This window comes from Vanellus vanellus, assembly GCF_965231255.1.
Source record: "Vanellus vanellus genome assembly, chromosome: 4".
Classification (NCBI taxonomy): Eukaryota; Metazoa; Chordata; class Aves; order Charadriiformes; family Charadriidae; genus Vanellus; species Vanellus vanellus.
This window is the reverse complement of record NC_138909.1, coordinates 25,111,084-25,131,760: the sequence shown is the minus strand read 5'-3', so window position 1 is coordinate 25,131,760 and position 20,677 is coordinate 25,111,084. Positions and strand designations below refer to the sequence as shown.

The 20,677-nt window shown below is 38.3% G+C and overlaps 1 protein-coding gene across 1 annotated transcript in view; it reads left to right on the top strand.

The window, feature by feature from the left end:
* Window positions 1-20,677, top strand: part of UBA6 (ubiquitin like modifier activating enzyme 6) — a 30,999-nt gene that overhangs the window by 3,057 nt on the left and 7,265 nt on the right. Inside the window, exons 3-26 of the mRNA XM_082483113.1 lie at window positions 905-999; window positions 1,847-1,875; window positions 2,686-2,780; window positions 3,308-3,419; window positions 4,497-4,577; window positions 5,129-5,251; window positions 7,103-7,226; window positions 8,530-8,633; window positions 9,409-9,471; window positions 10,520-10,596; window positions 11,266-11,332; window positions 11,732-11,875; window positions 12,529-12,596; window positions 12,896-12,974; window positions 13,179-13,259; window positions 13,622-13,699; window positions 15,000-15,181; window positions 15,772-15,877; window positions 16,942-17,031; window positions 17,142-17,222; window positions 17,844-17,972; window positions 18,876-18,927; window positions 19,033-19,096; window positions 19,963-20,032. Coding sequence (XP_082339239.1) covers window positions 905-999; window positions 1,847-1,875; window positions 2,686-2,780; window positions 3,308-3,419; window positions 4,497-4,577; window positions 5,129-5,251; window positions 7,103-7,226; window positions 8,530-8,633; window positions 9,409-9,471; window positions 10,520-10,596; window positions 11,266-11,332; window positions 11,732-11,875; window positions 12,529-12,596; window positions 12,896-12,974; window positions 13,179-13,259; window positions 13,622-13,699; window positions 15,000-15,181; window positions 15,772-15,877; window positions 16,942-17,031; window positions 17,142-17,222; window positions 17,844-17,972; window positions 18,876-18,927; window positions 19,033-19,096; window positions 19,963-20,032 — 2,194 coding nt within the window. The remainder of the gene's footprint in view (window positions 1-904; window positions 1,000-1,846; window positions 1,876-2,685; window positions 2,781-3,307; window positions 3,420-4,496; window positions 4,578-5,128; window positions 5,252-7,102; window positions 7,227-8,529; window positions 8,634-9,408; window positions 9,472-10,519; window positions 10,597-11,265; window positions 11,333-11,731; window positions 11,876-12,528; window positions 12,597-12,895; window positions 12,975-13,178; window positions 13,260-13,621; window positions 13,700-14,999; window positions 15,182-15,771; window positions 15,878-16,941; window positions 17,032-17,141; window positions 17,223-17,843; window positions 17,973-18,875; window positions 18,928-19,032; window positions 19,097-19,962; window positions 20,033-20,677) is intronic.

Below are 20,677 nucleotides of genomic sequence, written 5' to 3'. Positions count from 1 at the left end.
GGGTGTTGGGGTTTGGATTTTTTTTTGGTAGATTTTTTTTTTTGTTGTTATTATTTTTGTTTTGGTATGGTGGCTGGGAGTCGCTTGAGATCACTTGGCATGGCAATAGTTCAGAGAGCCTGTACTGGAACAAATGATAACACTGGAAAAATGTGGTGGGATGAAAAGCTTCTTTATATATAAGTATAAAAAAAAAGTTAAAAAAAATCATCTTTATGCTGAATAAATTAAGCTTCTTTTTAATTCAGTGCAAGGCTTCCTCTGTTGTATGTGTCATTTTACTTTTTGATACTAATCTTATGAAAGTCATACTATTCCTTGGTGGAAAAGGTGGCATTTAGAATGGTTTAAGTTTAATTGTGTAGTTGGAAACTAAGAGTCTTTCAGAGCTCAGGATCTGATTACAAAAGCTACTGCACCCTCTGACTTGAAGATTTCTGATAACAAAGAAATCTTTTGGCTTGCTTGTGTTTTCAATAGTTAATTCAAAAAAACTACTATCCTGAATAGGTTTTACAGTGATTTAAAATTAAGTTATTTCTCTTGTCTAAAACCTGTCACTGAAAAGGTCTGTACTAAATGCATTTCACTACTTGGATTGTGAGTGCAAATATTGCATTTGATACACATTTATTTCCTAAAGCACTATACATTTCAGATACATGCATGCTATGTCCTCAGTTGCTTGTTGAATGGAGAGCTGTTAAATAGAATTGCGTATGTGTCACTAGTGACACATACTCATCTGCAGAACTTGGTATTGTGGATTAGAAACTGATTGGGATGATAGGATAACTGAAAATATTTGAACTTTTTTGGAAATAACTGGGAATTCTTGACTTACTTTTGTACACTCTTGACTTTATTTGTATCTTGTTTTGATCTGAATTTATCTTTGCTGTAGTCGCCAGAGGTATGTTCTTGGAGACACGGCGATGCAGAAGATGGCTCAGTCCCACGTATTCCTGAGTGGTGTAGGTGGTCTTGGTGTGGAGATTGGTAAGTTAGGTAGCATTTATTTAAGCAGACTCAAGTGTACGTTAAGATACTGTCCCAGAATACTGTCTCCAAATGCTTGTAAAGCTGATTTTAGGTGTAATAAGCATGTCCGAAGTATCCAAGTGAATTTATATGTGCTTGATATGTATGAGTTACATAGCAGATGCAGGAAAAATCCTGGACTTTTCTGCAATAAGCTTTTTACTAGAACAACATTTCAAACTTTAAAATGTGCTTCCATGGGCCAGATTGCTTTACCCAAAATCTTGTGTCTTGGGTGAAGGTTGAGGGTGGATAATCCAAGTTATTCCTTTAGGCATCAGCACCAATGAATGTAATACAGGAACGGCTAGCTATAGCCTGAATTATCCCCATGTAGGGAATGGCAGGGGGGGAGGTAGGAGAACAGGTGCAATTTGGTGAAAAATGTGTAACTGCCTTGGTGCAAAAGACTCCTTAACAAGTTCCCTTACTCTTTATGAGCAAGACTTGTCCTGGCTGGTTCTTACCTGGTGTATTACCCTTTCAGTTGGCTTGAATGGTACTCTGCATCAGATGCCAGAACAGAGGGTTTTGCAGTTTATTGTCATTAGTGTCTCTGTAGTCACGCTTGTGGGATGAACAGCTGACAAATGACAAATGTAGAGAGCCTTTTATAACCTTGCTCACTTTATTCTCCTTTCAGTGGTGCTGTAGAATGCTTGAGCCAAATGTAAAATAGAGCAAACCCTTAAGCTGTGAAGTTCTTAGCAATGACATACTGTTATTGTCCACCCACATAACTATTCAATTACAGATTTGGAAGAAATCTGCAACAGTCCCTCTCTCTTTCTGTTTTTTTTTTCAGCCAAAAATATAATTCTGGCTGGGGTAAAGGTATGTAAAACAAAACTGGTTTTGGGTATTCTTGGGTGAGCAGGAGAAAAAGGAACAACACTACTAGCTAGCTAATCTTAAGTTTCTGAAACTGTCTTTCAGTAGAAGGATTGCAAAACATTTGAGAACCTGGGGGTGAAAACTTTTAATAATCTGGTTGTTCTAGTGGTATGCTCTGAGTCTCACATCAATGTCTACTTCACTCTGAAATACCTCGTGTAATATTTTAGCCAGCTGCTGATTGGACATTGATTCCTTTTGCACAAAGTGTCCTCTCCTAAATGGAGTGGTATAAACTCAAAAGCCAAAGTATTCAAAATATGTTATCCTATTCTGTCATCCATCAGAATCCTTTTTTGTAGACATTAGAATGGTTTGGTGTTTTAATCTAACAACTGGTTTTATGCTTCTGGGATTAATTTTATAAGAGAGAGACCTTTAAAACTCATTCTTCTAATAAAAAAAACCAAACAACCCAAATGTTTATAACTTTGGGAATCTGTTAATTTACAGATTGCAATTGGCCATTGATCGCAGTGTGGCAAAAATAACCCTCAGTATTTAAATGCTCTCACTGCAAGCTTGGAGGAAAATGCTTAATGAAGTGCATATTGCAGATGCGTTTCTGTCTCTCAAACAGTAAGAGTTTTCTTGGAAAAGAGGTTAGAGGAGCTTGTTCTTATACATGGTACAACTAAATCTTCTGCAGTGCTTGTCCTCTGGCATTTTACGTGGGGCTTAATCCATCCTTTTGGGTGCTATGACCATGTGCACTTCTTCCAGTAAATGTTTTTTGCTGAACTTTCTTAGGCTCTTACAGTTCATGACACCAAACAGTGCTCGAAATGGGATTTGGGGATCAACTTCTTCATTCATGAAGATGATATTACCAGTCAAAGGAACAGGTTGGTGAAGTCTTTGGAGTGAGGGAGGACTGAACTTGACTAGGAGTAACAGTTTCATCTGTGGGAAAAATAACAGCTCATTGTCCAAGAGCTGCTAATACATATCAAATACTTGCTAAACACTTTTTCTAGCGTTACTGGCTTTGAGTACAGTGCCCAAGTAGGTACTGGGGGAAGTCTAGGTTGGGACTGGTGTTCTGAGTCAAGTATCTCACTTCTTGCAGTTGGGAGCTTGCAATGTAAATTTAATAGTGGGGTCTAGGGTTCATTTCTTCCTTGGGCTTCCTCAGCCACCCATGTGAGACTAGAAAACAGCCATGACATCAGACCATCAGTGAGTCCTGTTGTAGATTGGACAAAGCCGCATTCCTCAGACCTGCTAGGAATTTAAGTGTGAATAAATGAATTGGTGATTGTTGCCAGGAGACTTCCTGAGGGACTCTGTAGGGCACGTGTGGTATGAAATTCTGTATTGAAAATACAATATTGTAGATGCATAAAAGACTTCAAAGTTGCTGTTCTTTCAGGGCTGAGGCCACACTTCATCGTATTGCAGAACTCAATCCATATGTCCATGTAGCAGCATCAACTGTGCCTCTAGGTGAAACTACAGATCTGTCGTTTCTAAAGCACTACCAGGTATGTCACTTTTAAAGCAGTGGAATACGGTATTTTGCTCAGAGCAAAGGACGTGGATTTTTTTATGTAAGTAAATAAAAATAAAACCAACTTTAAAGTACATTTTGAGATGATATAAAGAAAGAAGTAGGTCTTATATTTGGACTAAGGAAATGGTCGTGCTTGGGTTTTTTTTGAGGCTGAAACAGTGGTTTTGTGTTCCTAGCACTTTCTTATGATGCTTATTATGGGATTTACTGTGACAATAAATAGCTAAATGAGATTGCCATACATTTTTTTGTTTGTTTGTTTGAAGGTGAAACTGACTTTGGTTTTGCAGCTGCCTAGCACAAATGTTCTATATGTATTTTGTGTGCTGTATTCCAGGCAGTAGAAGCTCAGGCTATGTTAGAAAGATCATTTATGTATGTATCTAATGAAACATAAGCTCCTCTGTGGTGGAGTGAGGATGTTTTCAGTTGTTCAGTCAGCTGTCTCCTCCCTGTGTGCATGGCTCAGTCTGAATTGGGAACTTTTACTGTGTGGTTATCAGTTATACCCAAGCTCACCAAGTTTCTGAACGTCCCAGCTATAATAAGCTATGTATAACCGAATGGGATGCAGTGCATGTGCTTTGTAACCCAATACTATCCTAAACTTTAGAAGAACACTTGCAGAAATTGTATGTCTGCAATTTGAGCACCAGCACTTGAAGCTTGTGCAGACTTCTTGGTGTGCCCTGATGAGTATCATTTGTGTTTGTTTTGCTAACTTTAATCTTAAAATTCAAGATCTACATTTTCTCTGAGATTATCTATAACTGTTTTTGTAAGTATTCTAATTAGGTTTTGAGTTTCACAGCTGCAGTGGAAAAAAAAAAAAAGTGGGAATTTGCTCATCTTGTTTCCAGAACTTGTGGAACAGTAACCCATCTGTTCTAATGTGTAATAAGAAAACTGACTCAAGACTGCTTTCTCTTTTATGTGTGGGGGAAAGGAATCAGCACATCTGAGTATCTTACTGTTAGTACTACTTCTTCCATAGCCTGAAGATGTTGATTGTGTTTGGTGTCTTAGATTTATTTCTGTTCTTGTTCAGTGTGTCATATTGACTGAAGTAAGTCTGTTGCTGCAGAAGAAAATTAATGACTTCTGTCATGCTCAGCAGCCGCCTATTAAGGTAATATAAAAAATTAAACACATGAATAATCCATACAATGAGCATTCTATCCAGAAATGGAGAAAGCTGGTTATGAGGCATATAGTTCTATGCAGATAGCATGTTGATGGATCAGTATGAGTTTTGCGAGTATGATGCTGCTACTCTGTATGTGTGTCTGCCGTTACCTGGATATCAGCCCAGGTAACCATAGCTTTGTTCTTAAAAAAAGAAAAAAAAAAAAAAAGTTCTGTTTAAGAAATAGTTTTCACTGTTAACTCATAATTGTTCTGAAAGAACATGCTGAGACTGAATGTCTCAGTAGTAGAAATGGCAGTATTTCATTGCGTATTGGTGTGGTTCTTGGTTTTTGTGTAGGAATTCTGAAATGCTCATGCAGGTCCAAAGTCTGTCATGAGTGCTGTGCTACATAGTCAGTGGCCTGGGTGCACATGAAAAGTTTCCACCATAGAAGTTAAACCTGCTAGCCTTGGGCAGGGTTGAATGTGAGAGGTCATTTCTGTGGCTTGTGCTGTTTTACGGATACTCATGATTTTTACTTTCTCTTGCAGTTCATCAGTGCAGATGTATATGGAATATGTTCACGTTTGTTTTGTGACTTTGGTGATGAATTTGAAGTACTGGATACAACGGGAGAGGAGCCAAAGGAGATCTTCATTTCAAATATAACACAAGTAAGGGATAGAAGTCATTGTGCTGCTTTAATTTTTTTTATAATGATTCATTATTGGCTATGTGACCAAGCAGAGTGTTTCACTTCAGGAGCTTTCTAAGCAGTTGAGAATTGGCAGTATAGCAGAGGCAAAAAAAGTTTCTTTGTTCTTGTGTCTCGATCAAAACCAGCCAGTCATAACATGCTAACACTGTAGAGCATACTGATGACTCCTGGTCATTATGTGCAATGTAACAGCACGATATTGAGTCTCTTTTTTGAGAGAGAGAGAAAGAAATGAGGAGATGTAAAGAGAACAGGACATGCCTTGTTGTGGGAATAGGTTAAGTCTTCTCAGGAAGCTTTGAAATAGGCATGAAAATAGCCCTTTTTTTTATGAGAAACTGCAGCACATATAGAGGAGGACTACTGAAATGATCAAGGGGATTGAGAGCCTGTTTTGAAAAGCAATTTAAGTATTTTTTTTAACCTACCAAAGCAGAGGCGATGAGAAGAGGATATTATTGCTAATACTTCCAGTGCAGAATGTCCAAATGTCCAGATGTCCACTTGGTCTTTGTATTATTGTTTTATAAATGGAAATTATTGTAGCTCCTTCTCTCAACTCTGGAAGTCCGGACTATAACCTCACTCACAGCAAGTCTTTTGTCCTATCTCTAGTTTAGATGTAATAGTAACCAAACTAGAAGGGGTTGTATAGCAAGTTGGGTTTGAGCTGGTATGATGATTTGGGTAGCCTGTTCTTTGATATCTTTAAAAGGGAATGGGTGACTTGATTGTTGTCATTAATTACATAAAGAATACACAGTTATGTTTCATGACTTGTGCTGATTGCCTGCCAAGTCAAGGAATGAATATATATCTGTATATATATATCCTGTGATTCATAATCTGATATTTGAGTTTAGTTGTATCTTGCTTCCACTCTCTGAAGTGTAAAACTGACCGGAATTACGGCTCAATACCAAAAACACCAACAAGTGGCTGTTCTTGTCCTGTGGACAGGGTTGAGGTGGCATTCTGTCCCTAAATCAGAGAAGAATTTTCTCTGGGCAACTCATTTGCCATTCTCCGTACCACAGAGAATAATGTAAGTTTAATGCTGCTTAACTGAAATCTTTCTAATATTTGGAACTCAGGGAGAGATGGCAGGAGACTTTATAGGCCAGGCTTGCTTGCAAGTCCACTATGTTACAGCCTGAGCTGCACTACAAGGTCTTGATGAGCTGTCCTCCGACTGCAGAGGGGTCTCGGTGTGCATGGGAGGTTGGCATGGCATCCTGTAACAGAATGAGATGTTGTCCGAAATTCCTGCAAGTGTAAGCTTGTTTGTGACCTGCTTGAGGCTGTGGCTTTCCTGTATTTAAGGATGTCCAGCTTTGTAAGTTTCCTAACTTTCAGGAATGATTTTGGGGTGTCCTTTTTAAGGAGGTTAGATGGAAAGGAAGCATGGAGTAATAAGGACCATTCACAAGACTTTATTTCTTAATGTCTGTAAAAATTTCTTTGTACGTATAGTCTATTTTAAGTTTGGAAAAAGGAGGTAAACTTGCTACTACTTCCAAACACAACAATGATGTTGACTGTTAAGAACTAACAAATGTAGTTTGCCAACATGCTGGGAACTGTTAAAGGTAAAAAGGAGAAAGCCTGTTTCATGAAAACACTGTCAAAAAAACAACAGAACTGAAGAAGTTATCACAGGTATCTCCCTTGATATGGAAGAACTGAGGTGCTAAAAGTATTAGAGGCTGCGGTTTCAATAGGCAAAAAGCTATGTGTCTACGATGAAACATAACTCCTTTACACATGACGCTTTCCTCCTTGCTAACTTTGCCGTTTTCGCTTTCAGTCAAATCCTGGAATTGTCACTTGCCTTGAAAATCATCCACACAGGCTTGAGACGGGGCAGTTCTTAACCTTTCGGGAAGTTAACGGAATGTCATGTTTAAATGGGTCCACACACCAAATAACAGGTAAACTGTTGCTGACTCTTTTGCAGGGTATTTTTTTTTTGCCTGTTTTAGCTCACTGTAGTGTTAGTTACTGTAGCCAGAGGACTGCTTGGTTGTGCAGACCTCCAGTGAGCGTGCACAAAAAAATTGCTTTCTGGTGCAAACATCTTCCTGGTGTTGCCTTGACTCCACTTCCATGTAGTAAAATCTTTCCAAACTCATCTTGCTGCATAAGGAGCAATGGAAACTCTCAGCTAGTGGAAGCTAGTTGGCAGCCTCTGAGGTTACCGTGTTCTTTGATATCTTTAAAAGGGAGTGGGTGACTTGATTGTTCTCATTAATTACATAAAGGTTTGCTTTAATTACAGTTGAGGTTTGCTGACAAACTGGTTTTGGTTTCTGGAGGGTCCAGTAATGCCTGTGCTTCTGTCATGGTTTTGGACTAAATTAACACCACTTTGTCACTGTAGTTTTTTGGGTGACAATTTAAGTGTACAGGGATGCATTGACATCACTCTATTTCTAAGCATGCTTTTGAAGCGATTCTCATGATTTATGTTTATCCTGCTTTGGTCTGCGTCATGCATGTCTCAAGGCATACTGCTTGGTTCCTTTTGGATGCTGGGGAATTGCCCAGTTCCCAGATCTGAATGCCTGTTTGTCTGGAGCAGAAGAGAGTGCGAGTGGGTGGGGGTTGTTTGTTTGTTTTCAACTATGTTGTGGTCTGAGGGAAAACCAGTACCCTTGAAAAGTGTAGTTGAGTCTGTTTTCTCTGGACCCTTTCGTTTTGCTAGAGCTGATGCTGTTCAGTTCCTTCCTCTTAATCACAGCCCAGCTTTTAGTTTCGCTTTTCCATCAATTTACAATTTTTGTGTCTTCTTGCTTTATCTCAATGATGCTCTAAGTGGTATGAGAGGAAAAATGTGACTTAAATGCTCCAGCTGCCCTTTTTGATTGCCCGTTGTTCTAGTCACGGGGATAAAATCCTACTCTGAGCAATATACTGGACACTGCTGTGCACAGTCTAAATAAAACTGAGAGTGATTTTATTTTTGTTACAGAGCTGTGGTCATCAGAATTCTTGTTAAATCTGCTGCCGCTTTAAAAAGCTTATTTCATAACAGATCATGTGAAACTAATACTTTAGCCCAGAAACTGGCAGAGAGGGACAGTCCTGTTAGGAGGATCAACTGTGTTTATGCTTTCAAAGCAAGGTTGCACAGCGTAAAAAGCATTGGCAAAACCCCACTTTATTGTATGCAGAATTGCAGTATCCAATGACACTTTTAATTTTCAGTCACTGTTTATTCTTTTCATGTTCCAGTGGTGTCACCTTATTCCTTCAGCATTGGCAATACGTCAGATATGGAGCCTTACTTACATGGAGGCATAGCTGTCCAAGTGAAGACACCGAAGACGTTTTACTTTGTAAGTGTGTGCTTGACATAACCAGGTTCTTGAGTGTTAATGGTCTGAGCACTGGAAACAAAGTTCAGCAGATACATGATTTGGTTACCCGCGATTTGGGTTTACACTAATTTTATTGGGTAAGAATAGTGATACCCATTTACTAAACCAGAGAGAATAGGAAATACTTCAAAGTTACCTGCCAGTGTAGAGAAAAATATTTATGGGCAACCTATCCCTGTACTGCTGGGGAGTCTGTGAAGGTCTAAAAATATGTGGTTTCTTGTCAGCCTTCTGAGAAGGAGAGACAGTTGGATAAGACGAGTTGCAAGCTACATGGTGTTGTGTGCCTTTCTGAGCCCACAGAAAGTAGATACTGACTGCCCTCAAACATTCTTCTAAAAAGCTGGGAGTAAGGACCAGCTGCTTCTGATATGAGAATGCACAGCTCAGTATCTTGTCTCGGTGAAGCAATAGCTTCCTGATCCATGGGGAACTTCTACAAGGAGTCAGTTGCGCATAAAATCCCTGGTAGCCGCCTCGGAGCAGTGTAAGAGATGGGTCTAGCCACTAGGATGTGAAACATCTCCCTGACCGTTTTTGATTGACAAAGCTTGCAGTAGATGATTATTTTATGCATCTTTTGTGGCATTAATAATGGAGATAGTAATAACAATACTAGTAAGAAAGGATATTTGGTTCTTAGTCTCTCCAGTAAGAGTATTGTTTTGTCAGGTAGTAGTGACTGTCATGTCCTTAAATGGGTATGTTCTTATGATTAATTCTATTTTTCCAGGAACGGTTGGAGAAGCAGATAACAAATCCATTATGCCTTGTTGCAGATTTTAGCAAGCCTCAGGTAATTAGCATGTGGGGATTTGGGCATAAGTACTTTAATGTTAAAACTACACAGAATGTAATCTGCAGCTTTATGTGTACAACAATGTAATTTCCTAAGTCTTCTGTAGTAGTTAAATATGAGTTTAAAGTGTGAAATAAAGAGTTGAGGTATCAGTTTGTGTGGTCACACAGAATATACATTATGGTTTAGATCACCATAGAGGCTTGTTATCTATTATTTAAACCAACTATATTGTAAAGGCACAGCTCAGCCACCTCTGCTGTTTAAAATCTTTGGTTTCGATAAGTCTTTAATTCATGGGAGTATAAATTTTGCAAGTGACACAATGTCTTTTCCTGTATTTAATGATGTTTTGTTGATAAAAATCACACTGGCATCAAAGCTGGGATAATCAGAAAAAGGTGATCACAGGTTGGTGGGAAACTGGAGTTAACAGTGTAAGAATTTTTTTTTTTTTTTTTTTTTTTTGAAAAAATTATGCAGAGGTATTTTTAGGATCTGAGAGGAAGTGAACACGATTTGCCTCTGACACCATTTTGGTTAAGTATTATGGATGTGCAAGGCATGTAAGCCTCGGACTCATTAAAAACTTAAACTAAAAATGATGTTGATAGGATGATTTTTTGTTAGTTTGATAATGTAAGGTCTGACTTGCCTCTTTGACCCTTAATACTGGGCTTTGTTATTGACATTTGGCAAAAAGCAATGCATTCTAATATATAGTTAAAAGAAGATTGCTGCATTTTCCAATTTCAACACTAAATTCTTTTGGGGACTCTTTAGTTAGACTTAGTTGAAGTGGGTGCTGAATGTGTGTGAAGGGGATTGCATTACCACTTAGTAACACTTTATAATCCCAGTTTGTAAAAACATTAGTGTAAGGTATTTCAAATTCACTTTTTAATGCTATTTAAAGACTTTTTTGGATTGGTATGGTTAAGAGACAAGGAAGTGAAATAGTAACATAAGATTTCAAATAATTGCTTTTGTTTCCTTCTGGTTTTTTGAGTTTGTAGCTGATCAATAGCTATTGCTGTCTTAACAGGCACCTTTGCAGATCCACATTGCCATGCTTGCCTTGAACCACTTTGAGGAGAACTTTGGTCGCAGACCGAACATTGGGTAAGGCAGCAGTCTTGTCTTTGCTAAGCCTTGAATCAGACAGACCTTTCCTTTTATTGTAGTTACTGGTTTGATGTGCAGCAGGGTACCTTGTCTGTCTGCTACTTAATAGGTGACATAGAAATGAAAAGCTGAAATCTAGATGAAAAATGTGTGTCTGGGTTTGTAACAGCGCATTTCCAATATAGGAATGCCATTTTCTGGGCCCAGGTAGACAGAAAATGCTTCTGGAGGAAGTCTTTCTCTGTTCCAGTTTTTTTCACATTGTGGGATTAATTTGGAAAAGTTATTTCAGTGATTCCTGAATTACCCAGTAGCTTATGGATTTAAAAAAAAAAAAAAACCAACAGTCTGAAGGATTTATTTTTCATTTTCGGTATTTTTTTTTCAGCTGTAGTTCTTGATGTGCATAATTTTGAATTAAACAAGCCAAAACTACTTTAAAAGTATAAATCTTAAGACTGGACTTGCACATGGGCTTTTCCACTGAGACTCCTGTTCTTGCGCTTCTAAATGTCACAGCTCATCTTTAATCTCCATTGTTAAAGCCAATGCAAATTTCCACACTCTTCCTACTGTATCCAGTGCTTTTTTTCCTCCATTAAATGTGTTTCTAGAAGGACTCTGGAATGCTTAAGTGATCATTATTCTTTCTACCCTGGTGTCTAGATGCCTTCAAGATGCTGAGGAAATGCTGAAAATAGCCATGTCTATAAGTGAAACACTGGAAAACAAAGTGAGTAAGGAATCATCCTCATTATGAGCCATTTTTGATGCACTCATTTACTTGCCTAAAGGTCATGCTTTAGTTGTTGGTCCTTGTTCTGGTCTTTTTGTCCATCTTTAGATGGATCAGTTGGCTTTCTGAAGCGAGAAAAGAGAAGGGTGTTTCAGTACGGGTTCAACCAAATGTTCACCTGACACAAAGGCTGAATCTTGTGGCTATGTGAATCCAGTTTTTAGATAAACGCATATTACAAATACAGGATATATAGTGGATCTGTCTTGGTTGGAAAGCTTTTTGCTAGTCAAAGTGGAATAATTTGTCTGTCTTACTGAGAACAATCTATGAAACTGTCAAGCACTGACTTGCTCGATTGAATGGATAAATCTGTTGTTATGTCTTATTTTTCAGCCTCAGGTGAATGGAGATGTAGTGAAATGGCTGTCTAGGACTGCTCAGGGATTTCTAGCTCCTCTGGCTGCAGCAGTGGGTGGTGTTGCTAGCCAGGAAGTCTTGAAAGCAGTAACAGGAAAATTTTCACCATTACAGCAGTGGGTAAGGCTGTCTTTGATTTTGGATCTTTATTTTGACAGTGATGTTATGTATGTATGGTTGTGTGTACTGCTGTGTGAACAAAATAGGCTGAACAGCTTCTATAACGGAGGAGGTTGGGGGGAAGATTGAGACTGAATTTAGGAAAAAATATAATGTTTTTTGTGTACAATAAAAGTGCAGCCAGTCTTAGTTAAAATTTTAATATTTGGGGTTCAGGAGAGCATTGGCCTGTCAGTGCATGGCTGCAAAGGTGTGATATAGTCCAGATGCCGGCTTGAGGTACAGTACATAAGAGCAGTGCGTTCAGACTCTCAGGATAAGTGTCAGAATAAAGTTAGATTTAAAAACTTCACACAGTCTAATTTGGATGGGTAACATGCCTGTCAGAAGTCAATAGCTTGCGGCTCACGTTTCTGTGATCTTTTTTTCCCTCAGTGTTGAGGTACTTTTTCCTGTCCACTAAAATTGTGAAGTAAACTGTAAGGAGCTGAATGCTGTAGAGTCTTCCACTGACAGTAAAAAATCAGGGCTTCGAAATTTCTAGACTCTGTTGTATGTAGAAAATACTGACTTTGTTTTTTAAACGAAAATAACATGAATGATTTTCACAGGGTTTTTTTTTTCCTTTTGTGTTTTTTTTTTTTTTTTTACAGCTATATATAGATATGTTAGACATTGTAACACCTCTAGAAAAGATGAGCTCTGAAGAATTTCTCCCACGGTAAATATAACTACAACCTGTTGTTTTATGTGTTGTTCACATCTGAGTCTCAAGCAGGCACAGAAGATGTCTTTTAAAGTTAGTTCAGTGCCATTTGCTGGAGGGACAGGTTTGGGGTTGAGAATACGTGTCATATTTGAGCATGGGAGGACTAGGAATTATAAGGGACTCAGTCTGGTTTTCTTAGTTCATATTGAAGTGCAGTTTGGCATCAGTGATACTACTGTGATAAATGACAACTTAACTCTTCTGTGTTTTTTTTTTTTTGTTTGTTTTTTTTTTTTCCTGTGCCTGCATAGGGGAGATAGGTATGATGCCTTGAGGGCTTGTATTGGAGACTCTCTGTGCCAGAAGCTGCATGATCTGAATGTTTTTTTGGTGAGTGTGACTGACACTGTTAGACTTTTTGCACATGCTTTGTCTATACAGCTAACATCCACTGTCTTCAAAATAACGAGAGCAGCTCTGATGACGTGTGCCACTGCAGAATAAATGGCCCAAAATTGTAATGGGACTTGTCTATTACAGTTGTTTAAGTGAAAACCATGAAAGTTTCTGACTCTAAAAATCTCATTTCTTTAGGTTGGGTGTGGAGCTATAGGCTGTGAAATGCTAAAAAACTTTGCACTTCTTGGTGTTGGTACTGGGCAAGACAAAGGATTGGTAAGTCACCTGTTACCCTCACTTTGCTTATTAAAATGTAATGTGACAAGGAATAATTAAATAATTAGACTACTTAAAAATGTGAAAAGTCTAAGCCTTATTTCAGGTTGATCTCTGCACAGAGGGTCAAATGGCGGAAGTAGTGTGCAATTAGAAGCAGAACACGCTTGGAGCAGTCTTGCTATATTTTGATTTTAAAACACAATTTAATTAGTCAGTATATGGCAAAGCTGTTAGCCACAGTGGATGCCAACAGGAGTGTTTTGTTTTGACAAGTTTCTGTAGGGATTTAATAAAGATTATTGCTTGATGCTACACTTAAATTGTAACTTCAGCTGTTGCTTTTGCCCCTTCTGACTTAGGTTACAATTACAGATCCAGACTTGATAGAGAAATCCAACCTGAACAGACAGTTTCTTTTTCGTCCTCATCACATACAGGTAGGCTTTCTTGTTCGATAAACTTTCTGGACTATTGTTCTGTTACCCTGTCCTGTGTCCCCACCAAGAGCTGAACTTGTGAGTGTATGTACTTCTGTCCAAAGAAGACTTAAAGGCTGTAATGAAATCCAGTGTCTTTTAAAACAATACCTAGAACTACATTGGCATCCCACTTATCACTAGTATCAGTTGAGGGAAAATTGACTGATCTTAATTTGTACTGGTGTCTTTGACTAATGAAATCTCTCGAACTTGAGAATCAGTTGGTGAATGCTGTGTTGCATAAGAAGCTGCCATGGATTAATATGCTAGAAATGCTTTGCTATACCACTGAAATTCAGGGAGAATAAAACAAAACAACAGAAAATTGACAGCACTGGCAGAAGTACTCTCAATAGAAGAGGTATTGCTGATGGAATGTGACTGAAGTTGCTATCTTCTGACTTAATTCAGTCTTCGTTAAGCTGGTAGATAGCGTGGCAAAAAAAACCCCATGTACATTCAGTAAATGCATTACACAGAAACTGTTAATTCTTTGGAAGCAGAGAGGATATCCCTGTACTTGCAAAGACAGCACAAAATAAAAAAAGAAAAGTGGCTCAGATTTTGACAGCAATGGGGAAAAAGGATTCCCCTGCCCCAAATCCAGCAGCTGAATTTTCTGCCTCCTGTTTATGTCTAGCAAATCTGGGAACAAATTACATTTTGAATCAATAGATAAATGGAAGGTGAACTCTGCAGGCTTTCAGAAGCCACACTGTCTTGAGTTCTACTGTTCTAAGTGCTGATCCCTAGATAATTGAATGTAGCATGGCTGGAAGTGTCAGGTAGGTTAAGAACTCTGTTTCAGTTTGGCTTCTGAAACTGGCTTTGTGTGTAATGCCTTGCAGTAGCCTGATTATTCACAGTTTTTTGTCTATGCTGCATAGACATAGTCACAATAAATAATGGGTTTATCTTCTGTCAGTCATGAACTGGTCCTTTCTTATGGCATTTTGAGACCCTCAAAGGCAGCGTGTGGCATCAGTTTCCATTACTCAATACACTTCTGCTGCACGATTTAAGCACTCTCCCCTTGTGGTCTCTGACGCACTAAATAAAACTAAAAATAAAACTAGATTAATAAGATATTTATTGGTGAGGAAGGTACATAATTAAAGAATTTCCTTTATTGTATGTTTTGCATACTAACATTTCTGTCAGTGAGTTGTTGTCTGATCGCAAATTAAGTCGATACTTCTGTGTCCCAGATGTTCTTTATCTAAATATTGTTGATATAGATATGTATTTATACTTTCAGAAACCTAAAAGCTATACTGCAGCAGAAGCAACTCTGAACATCAATCCTTACTTAAAGATTGACTCATACATTAATAAAGTTTGTCCAGCCACTGAGAACACTTACAGTGATGAATTCTATACCAAGCAAGATGTGATTGTGACCGCTTTGGACAATGTTGAGGCAAGGAGATACATTGACAGGTAGGTTGTGGAAAGGAAGCGAGGACTGCTTTTCACATTATTATGTGAACTCGGCTTTTCTATTCTTAATCTTCGTGATCTGCAGCTGCTTATAAGATCTGATAGCAAATTGCTCAGACTGATTTTGCTTCTTTATAGGGATGCAGGCTGAGGGGAGGAAGGGGTTTATACTTAAGGTGGAAACCAACTCTGCTGTTGTGTGACTGGTACTGTTCACATGATAGAGAGCCTTGGAGTAAGCACTTGGAAATTAATAGCTGTCAAGGTCTGATGAGGAGGGGAATACTGTGGCAGTCTTAAGGTTAAAATATTTATGCATAAGAGTATGTATTTAAATTTATAAGTAGGGATGTTTGCATTTAAAAAGAATTACTAATGCTCCTAATCCAGGTAGGCTCAGGTTTATGGTATCCTGATCTAACTTGAAGTAGCTCTTCTTATTTAATCTCTTGTTTTATCAAGTTTGGTGTAAGCTCTCCACTGTTCTGAAAGTGCCTAGAGCCAATTCAGGTTACACTCTGGCAACGTCTGCAAAGCAAGAGTGTTGTGATTATGTTGTATTCTGATACGTCTGTGTCTTTCTGTGTCAGTCGTTGTGTAGCAAACCTGCGTCCTCTTATAGACTCTGGAACTATGGGAACAAAAGGACACACAGAAGTTATTGTGCCACATCTGACAGAGTCCTATAATAGTCATGTAAGTGTTTTAAGACCATTGCTTACCTTCTGTAGCTAGTGCCATAATGCCCTCCCAATTCTTTAATCATTTAGGTGTATGTCTGAAATAAGTGGCCTCTTTGAGTTGCTGAAGATCAGTACTATTAGGAAATAATTACTTCCTTGGTTTCTGAAGAAAAGCTTGCAGGATATAAAATTTGAGCAGACTGGATATATCATGTCTGCTATGTAGCTGATGATTACATCTAGGCCAGTAATTAAAAGCAACTACTATATAAATCATGAAACATAAGCTTTGGAAAAAGTCCAAATTCTGATGCATTTCTAAGGGACTGACCTTTTTTTTTTTTTTTTTTTTTCTTCCCCTTGAAAACTTCCTTCTGAATAAGAATCTAATCCCACAGTGGCATTGCAAACTAGTTTTGTACTTGTGGGTTTCCTTCTTAGAACTGCTTTCTGCCTGCTCATTCTGTTTTTGGTGAATATCACATCCACAGGTAGGTAGGAGAAACACAAGCCTCTAGTAGGAATTAGTCTGCCAGTTTCTACAAGCATATACAATGGTTGTGTTTGAATGGAGAAGGGGGAAATGAACCTTCAAACTCTTGCAATATCCCTCTGCTTAAGTTCTTGTGAAGCTGCCTTTGCAAGATAGAAAATCACTGGTTGAGAACACCATGAATTGGTGCCACGTGGACACAGAGACAGGATTTTGAGCATCCTAGTGGTCTTGCTACAGTACACAAAGAAGTCTTTCTGGCCTTGAGTGAAAGGGTGTATTTCATGTTGAGAGTGTATGTGAATGTGAACGGTGCATCTTGGGAAAGCTGGCTGCCAAATTCTTCTGTTGTTTGTGTTTCAGAACTCATTTTTCCTTTCAAGTGTGGAGTTTAGACTATTCTTCATAAATAGGAAGTGATATATTAGTGTTCATGAAACAAATTTTGTTCTAAGCAAAATAAGCCACCTTGTATTTTATAACAGTGGAGTTCTAAACTTATGTAGCCTAGAAATTCTTGGTGCTATTATCAGCAATAAACTTTAATACATCTGCATTTTACATGCAACTCTCCTTAATTACAGCGAGATCCACCAGAAGAAGAAATACCTTTTTGCACCTTAAAATCCTTCCCAGCTGCTATTGAGCATACAATACAGTGGGCAAGAGATAAGGTAAGGGAATAAGCTTACTGGCGTTCAGCATAACTTAATATGTGTTTGGAAAGATGAGGGATCTGATATACTTCTTGCAGAATGCTATATTTGTTCTTTTTATTTTCTAGTTTGAAAGTTCATTTTCTCACAAGCCTTCATTGTTTAACAAATTCTGGCAAACCTATCCATCCGCAGAAGAAGTTTTACAGGTAGGGGAATGTTACCAGGGTAAAATGCAGGGTTTAAGCTAATGCTTTATGGATTTTCTTTCTATTTAAGTTCAGTGAGATTTGGGTTATTTTCTGACCTTCGTCAGAAAACCTGAAGACTTATTTGGCCAAGTCATTAGTTGATCTTTCATGGGAACAGTATTTCTGGTCTGTCTCATAATTAAGATCCAAAGTCTTATGCGTGGGCTGCTTCTCTAGCTCATGTGTGCTCTGTACATGATGTAGAATATCAGAAATACTGAGGTACTTCTAGCAAGTGTGTAGTAGATGTCACACTGATGTGTAACCAGCTGGGTAAAATGAAGGGAAGGCTTAGTTTCAAGTGAATTCAACTATGTAATAAATTAGACTCAATTGCTTAATATCTTTTTTTCTGAGTCTGTAATGGCCCATGGTCCATAGGACTGGGTGGAAATAAATTAAGTAGACCTCAGCACCTGGGGAAAAACCCCGTGGAGAAGATCACATAAAGGATAGAATTTCACAAAGTGACCCTCTGTTTCCTTTTGCCTATAACTTACTAAAAACATGTTTACTGTTTGACTGGATTGGGAGGAATCTTGTCTGTTTTAACATTTTCATATTTCCGTCTCTGTCTAGAGAATAAAATCAGGGGAGAGCTTAGAAGGCTGTTTTCATGTCATTAAAACACTGAGTAGAAGACCCCGAAGTTGGACTCAATGTGTGGAACTAGCAAGAGTAAAATTTGAGAAGTATTTTAGCCATAAGGTAGGTAAGACCTGGAAATGAGGTGGCACTAGACTGATGAGGATTTTGAAAAACTTGGTAGCCCTAATAACTAGGTGTACAAGTCTTTGCACTTCCATCTCTTCATAAATAATGAACTGTACTTGAAACTTAAAAATGCTGCATCCCTTCCTTTTTCTACTGTAGCACTTTTAAGTCAGGTTTATTAACTGACTCCTAGTGGCTCTGTTCAGTAGTCTCCATGCAGTTTTCTTGGCATTTTTCCAGCTGACTAGGTATTGTGTTTTTCCAGAGCAGCAGGATTATCAGGTGTCTTTTACTAAAGGACAGTGACTTTTTGTTTCCCCCACTAAACTTTTGTTACTGAACTCATCTTCATATCCCTGATTTTCTAAAAGATGTCACAGAAAGTTTGGCTGAAATAAGAGCCAGTCATTCTGAGAATCTGGTCCACTGTATATGCGTGCGCATGTAATTTTGTAAGAAGGATGTGATCATGATGTGTATGAATAAACATCTGTGCATGTGGAAGCCCTGGTGGTAGTTGTCACATTGAGAAAATGTTGCATTCCCAATTGTGAATCAATATGCAAGAATCCTGAAGTGACAATAGGGTGGGGGGAATGTTTTACTTGTTAGATTAATTGTCTTGTTTGGACTTTGGACAGATGAGGTGACATTGTCATCTTTGTCCAGTGAATGAATAGGCAAGTTACTGTCTAGTAGTACTTGTGTCTTTAAGCTCTCCATCTTGACACAGGCATCTTAGATTTTCTTAACTCTAAATTACTTCAGCTACGTATTGGTGCATCTTAAAAGCTGTATCAAGATTTCCCATCATTACTAAAAAGAAAGCGTTATTTAGTGTGGTCATGTCAATCTGTATATGACAAATTATTAAAGCTACTCTGGCTTTTCCTCTAGGCTCTTCAGCTCCTTCATTCATTTCCTCTTGATACACGATTAAAAGACGGAAGTAAGTACAAATGCCCCTTTCTGCCTGTAGTGAATTCATGGCGTACGTCATGTGTTGCTGTTCCTGATTCCTTAGGATTTCATCTGAAGTCTGTCTTCTTACCAGGTTTGTTTTGGCAATCACCAAAGAGGCCACCTTTTCCAGTGAAGTTTGAATTTAATGATCCTTTGTAAGTATGGTACTGCCACTGTTGTGTTTTATAGCATGCTATAAGTGCAAGGCAATGGCTTTATAGCACTAGAATTTGGACTGGTATTTGATAAGTACTAGTGCATAGTCTTACTCTGTGGCAGATTCAGTGAGCTGTCTCATACTTTTACTGCAGGTAGTTTAACTTTCACTGACATGGGATTGGAGGGTGCTGTGGGAAGTTCTGACAACATGTAATGTGAAATGGCTTAGAACAGCCCATTTCATTTATTGTGTGACTACAGAATTACTGAGTTGCTGTCATACCCCCCTGCCTCCATGGGCCTGCATCATGAAATGCAGGATGTGCCAAATTAAATTGACTAACTAAAATGACCTAGTGGAGGGACCCCTTTTCTTCTTCATCACAATTTGGGTCTGAGCTAGATGGCTTGGGTATTACAGATAATTTAAAAAATCGATATGGTTGAAGGATTTAAAAGCCTTTTTCTGCTGCATATCTACACCTGCTTTGAGAAACTGTTTAGATCGCCATTTTTAGTTTGGGTGAAAACTGAGACGATGGGGAATATCAAAGTATTTCTGAGGTGAAGATCTTTATTATCATATGGATGTCATGTGGGTGTTTGTAGTTATTGTCTTGACTGTAGAGGTAAAGAAAATACAGTTTTCATTAAATAACTCTTCACTTGTCAAAGTTTGCTTAGTATGGAGAGGACTTATGAGTCCCTCAAAATCTGTCATCTGTTTTGTACGTGTGCGCTGAAGGGTGGAAATTGTTTCTCTCTGTGTGTTTTCAAGACCTCTTTGAATATGACTACAAACCTGTGGGCAACTGAAGTAAAAACTCAACCAAACAAAACCAATCATCTTCCTCTCTTTCAGGCACTATGGTTTCATTGTGAGCGCAGCAAAACTTTTTGCAACAGTGTACTGTGTTCCTTTCACAGAAAAGGTAATCCATACTATAACAGTGCTCCCATCACATAACTTGGATGTACGTGTTCAGTGTTGGTCTGATGTTCAGTTGCCAATTCTTTCCAAGAACTGATTAAAGTGATTCTTTAAAAGTAATCTATCCTTCAGCACTGGCTGTTCAGCAACTGCTTACGTTTAGTCTTCTTTATTTAAATCCCTAACCTGGAGAAGAAATGAATAGTGTACTGGGTATTTTCAGTAAGCACTGAACTCAGGAATTCTTATTTTGATGGACCAATTTCCTGTGCAGTAAAACAACTGCACTGAAAGGCAATCTTTTTAAGGCATTTTTTTTAATTCAGCGTCTTAGCTATGGTCTGAGAATTTTATTTTTTACTACTTGCAGCCTCTGTGTTGCTTACCATTTGTTTTTCTTGTTACCCTTTTTCTTTTCTGCTTGGATCTTCCTGTAAATCACATTTACACTTCAGTTCTGTTCAGTTTTCACATGCTAGGCACTTCACACCACTCTGGTTCACTGTGGCAACTGAAACGTCACTTGGTGTTTCAATGATGACGATTTTTTTGGTTTTGATATTCTTTGAATTCCTACTGGATGTACAATTGGGGGGGGGGGCTTTTTGAGTTGGTGTGAATTTAAATTGTTTTTCTTCAAAACTGT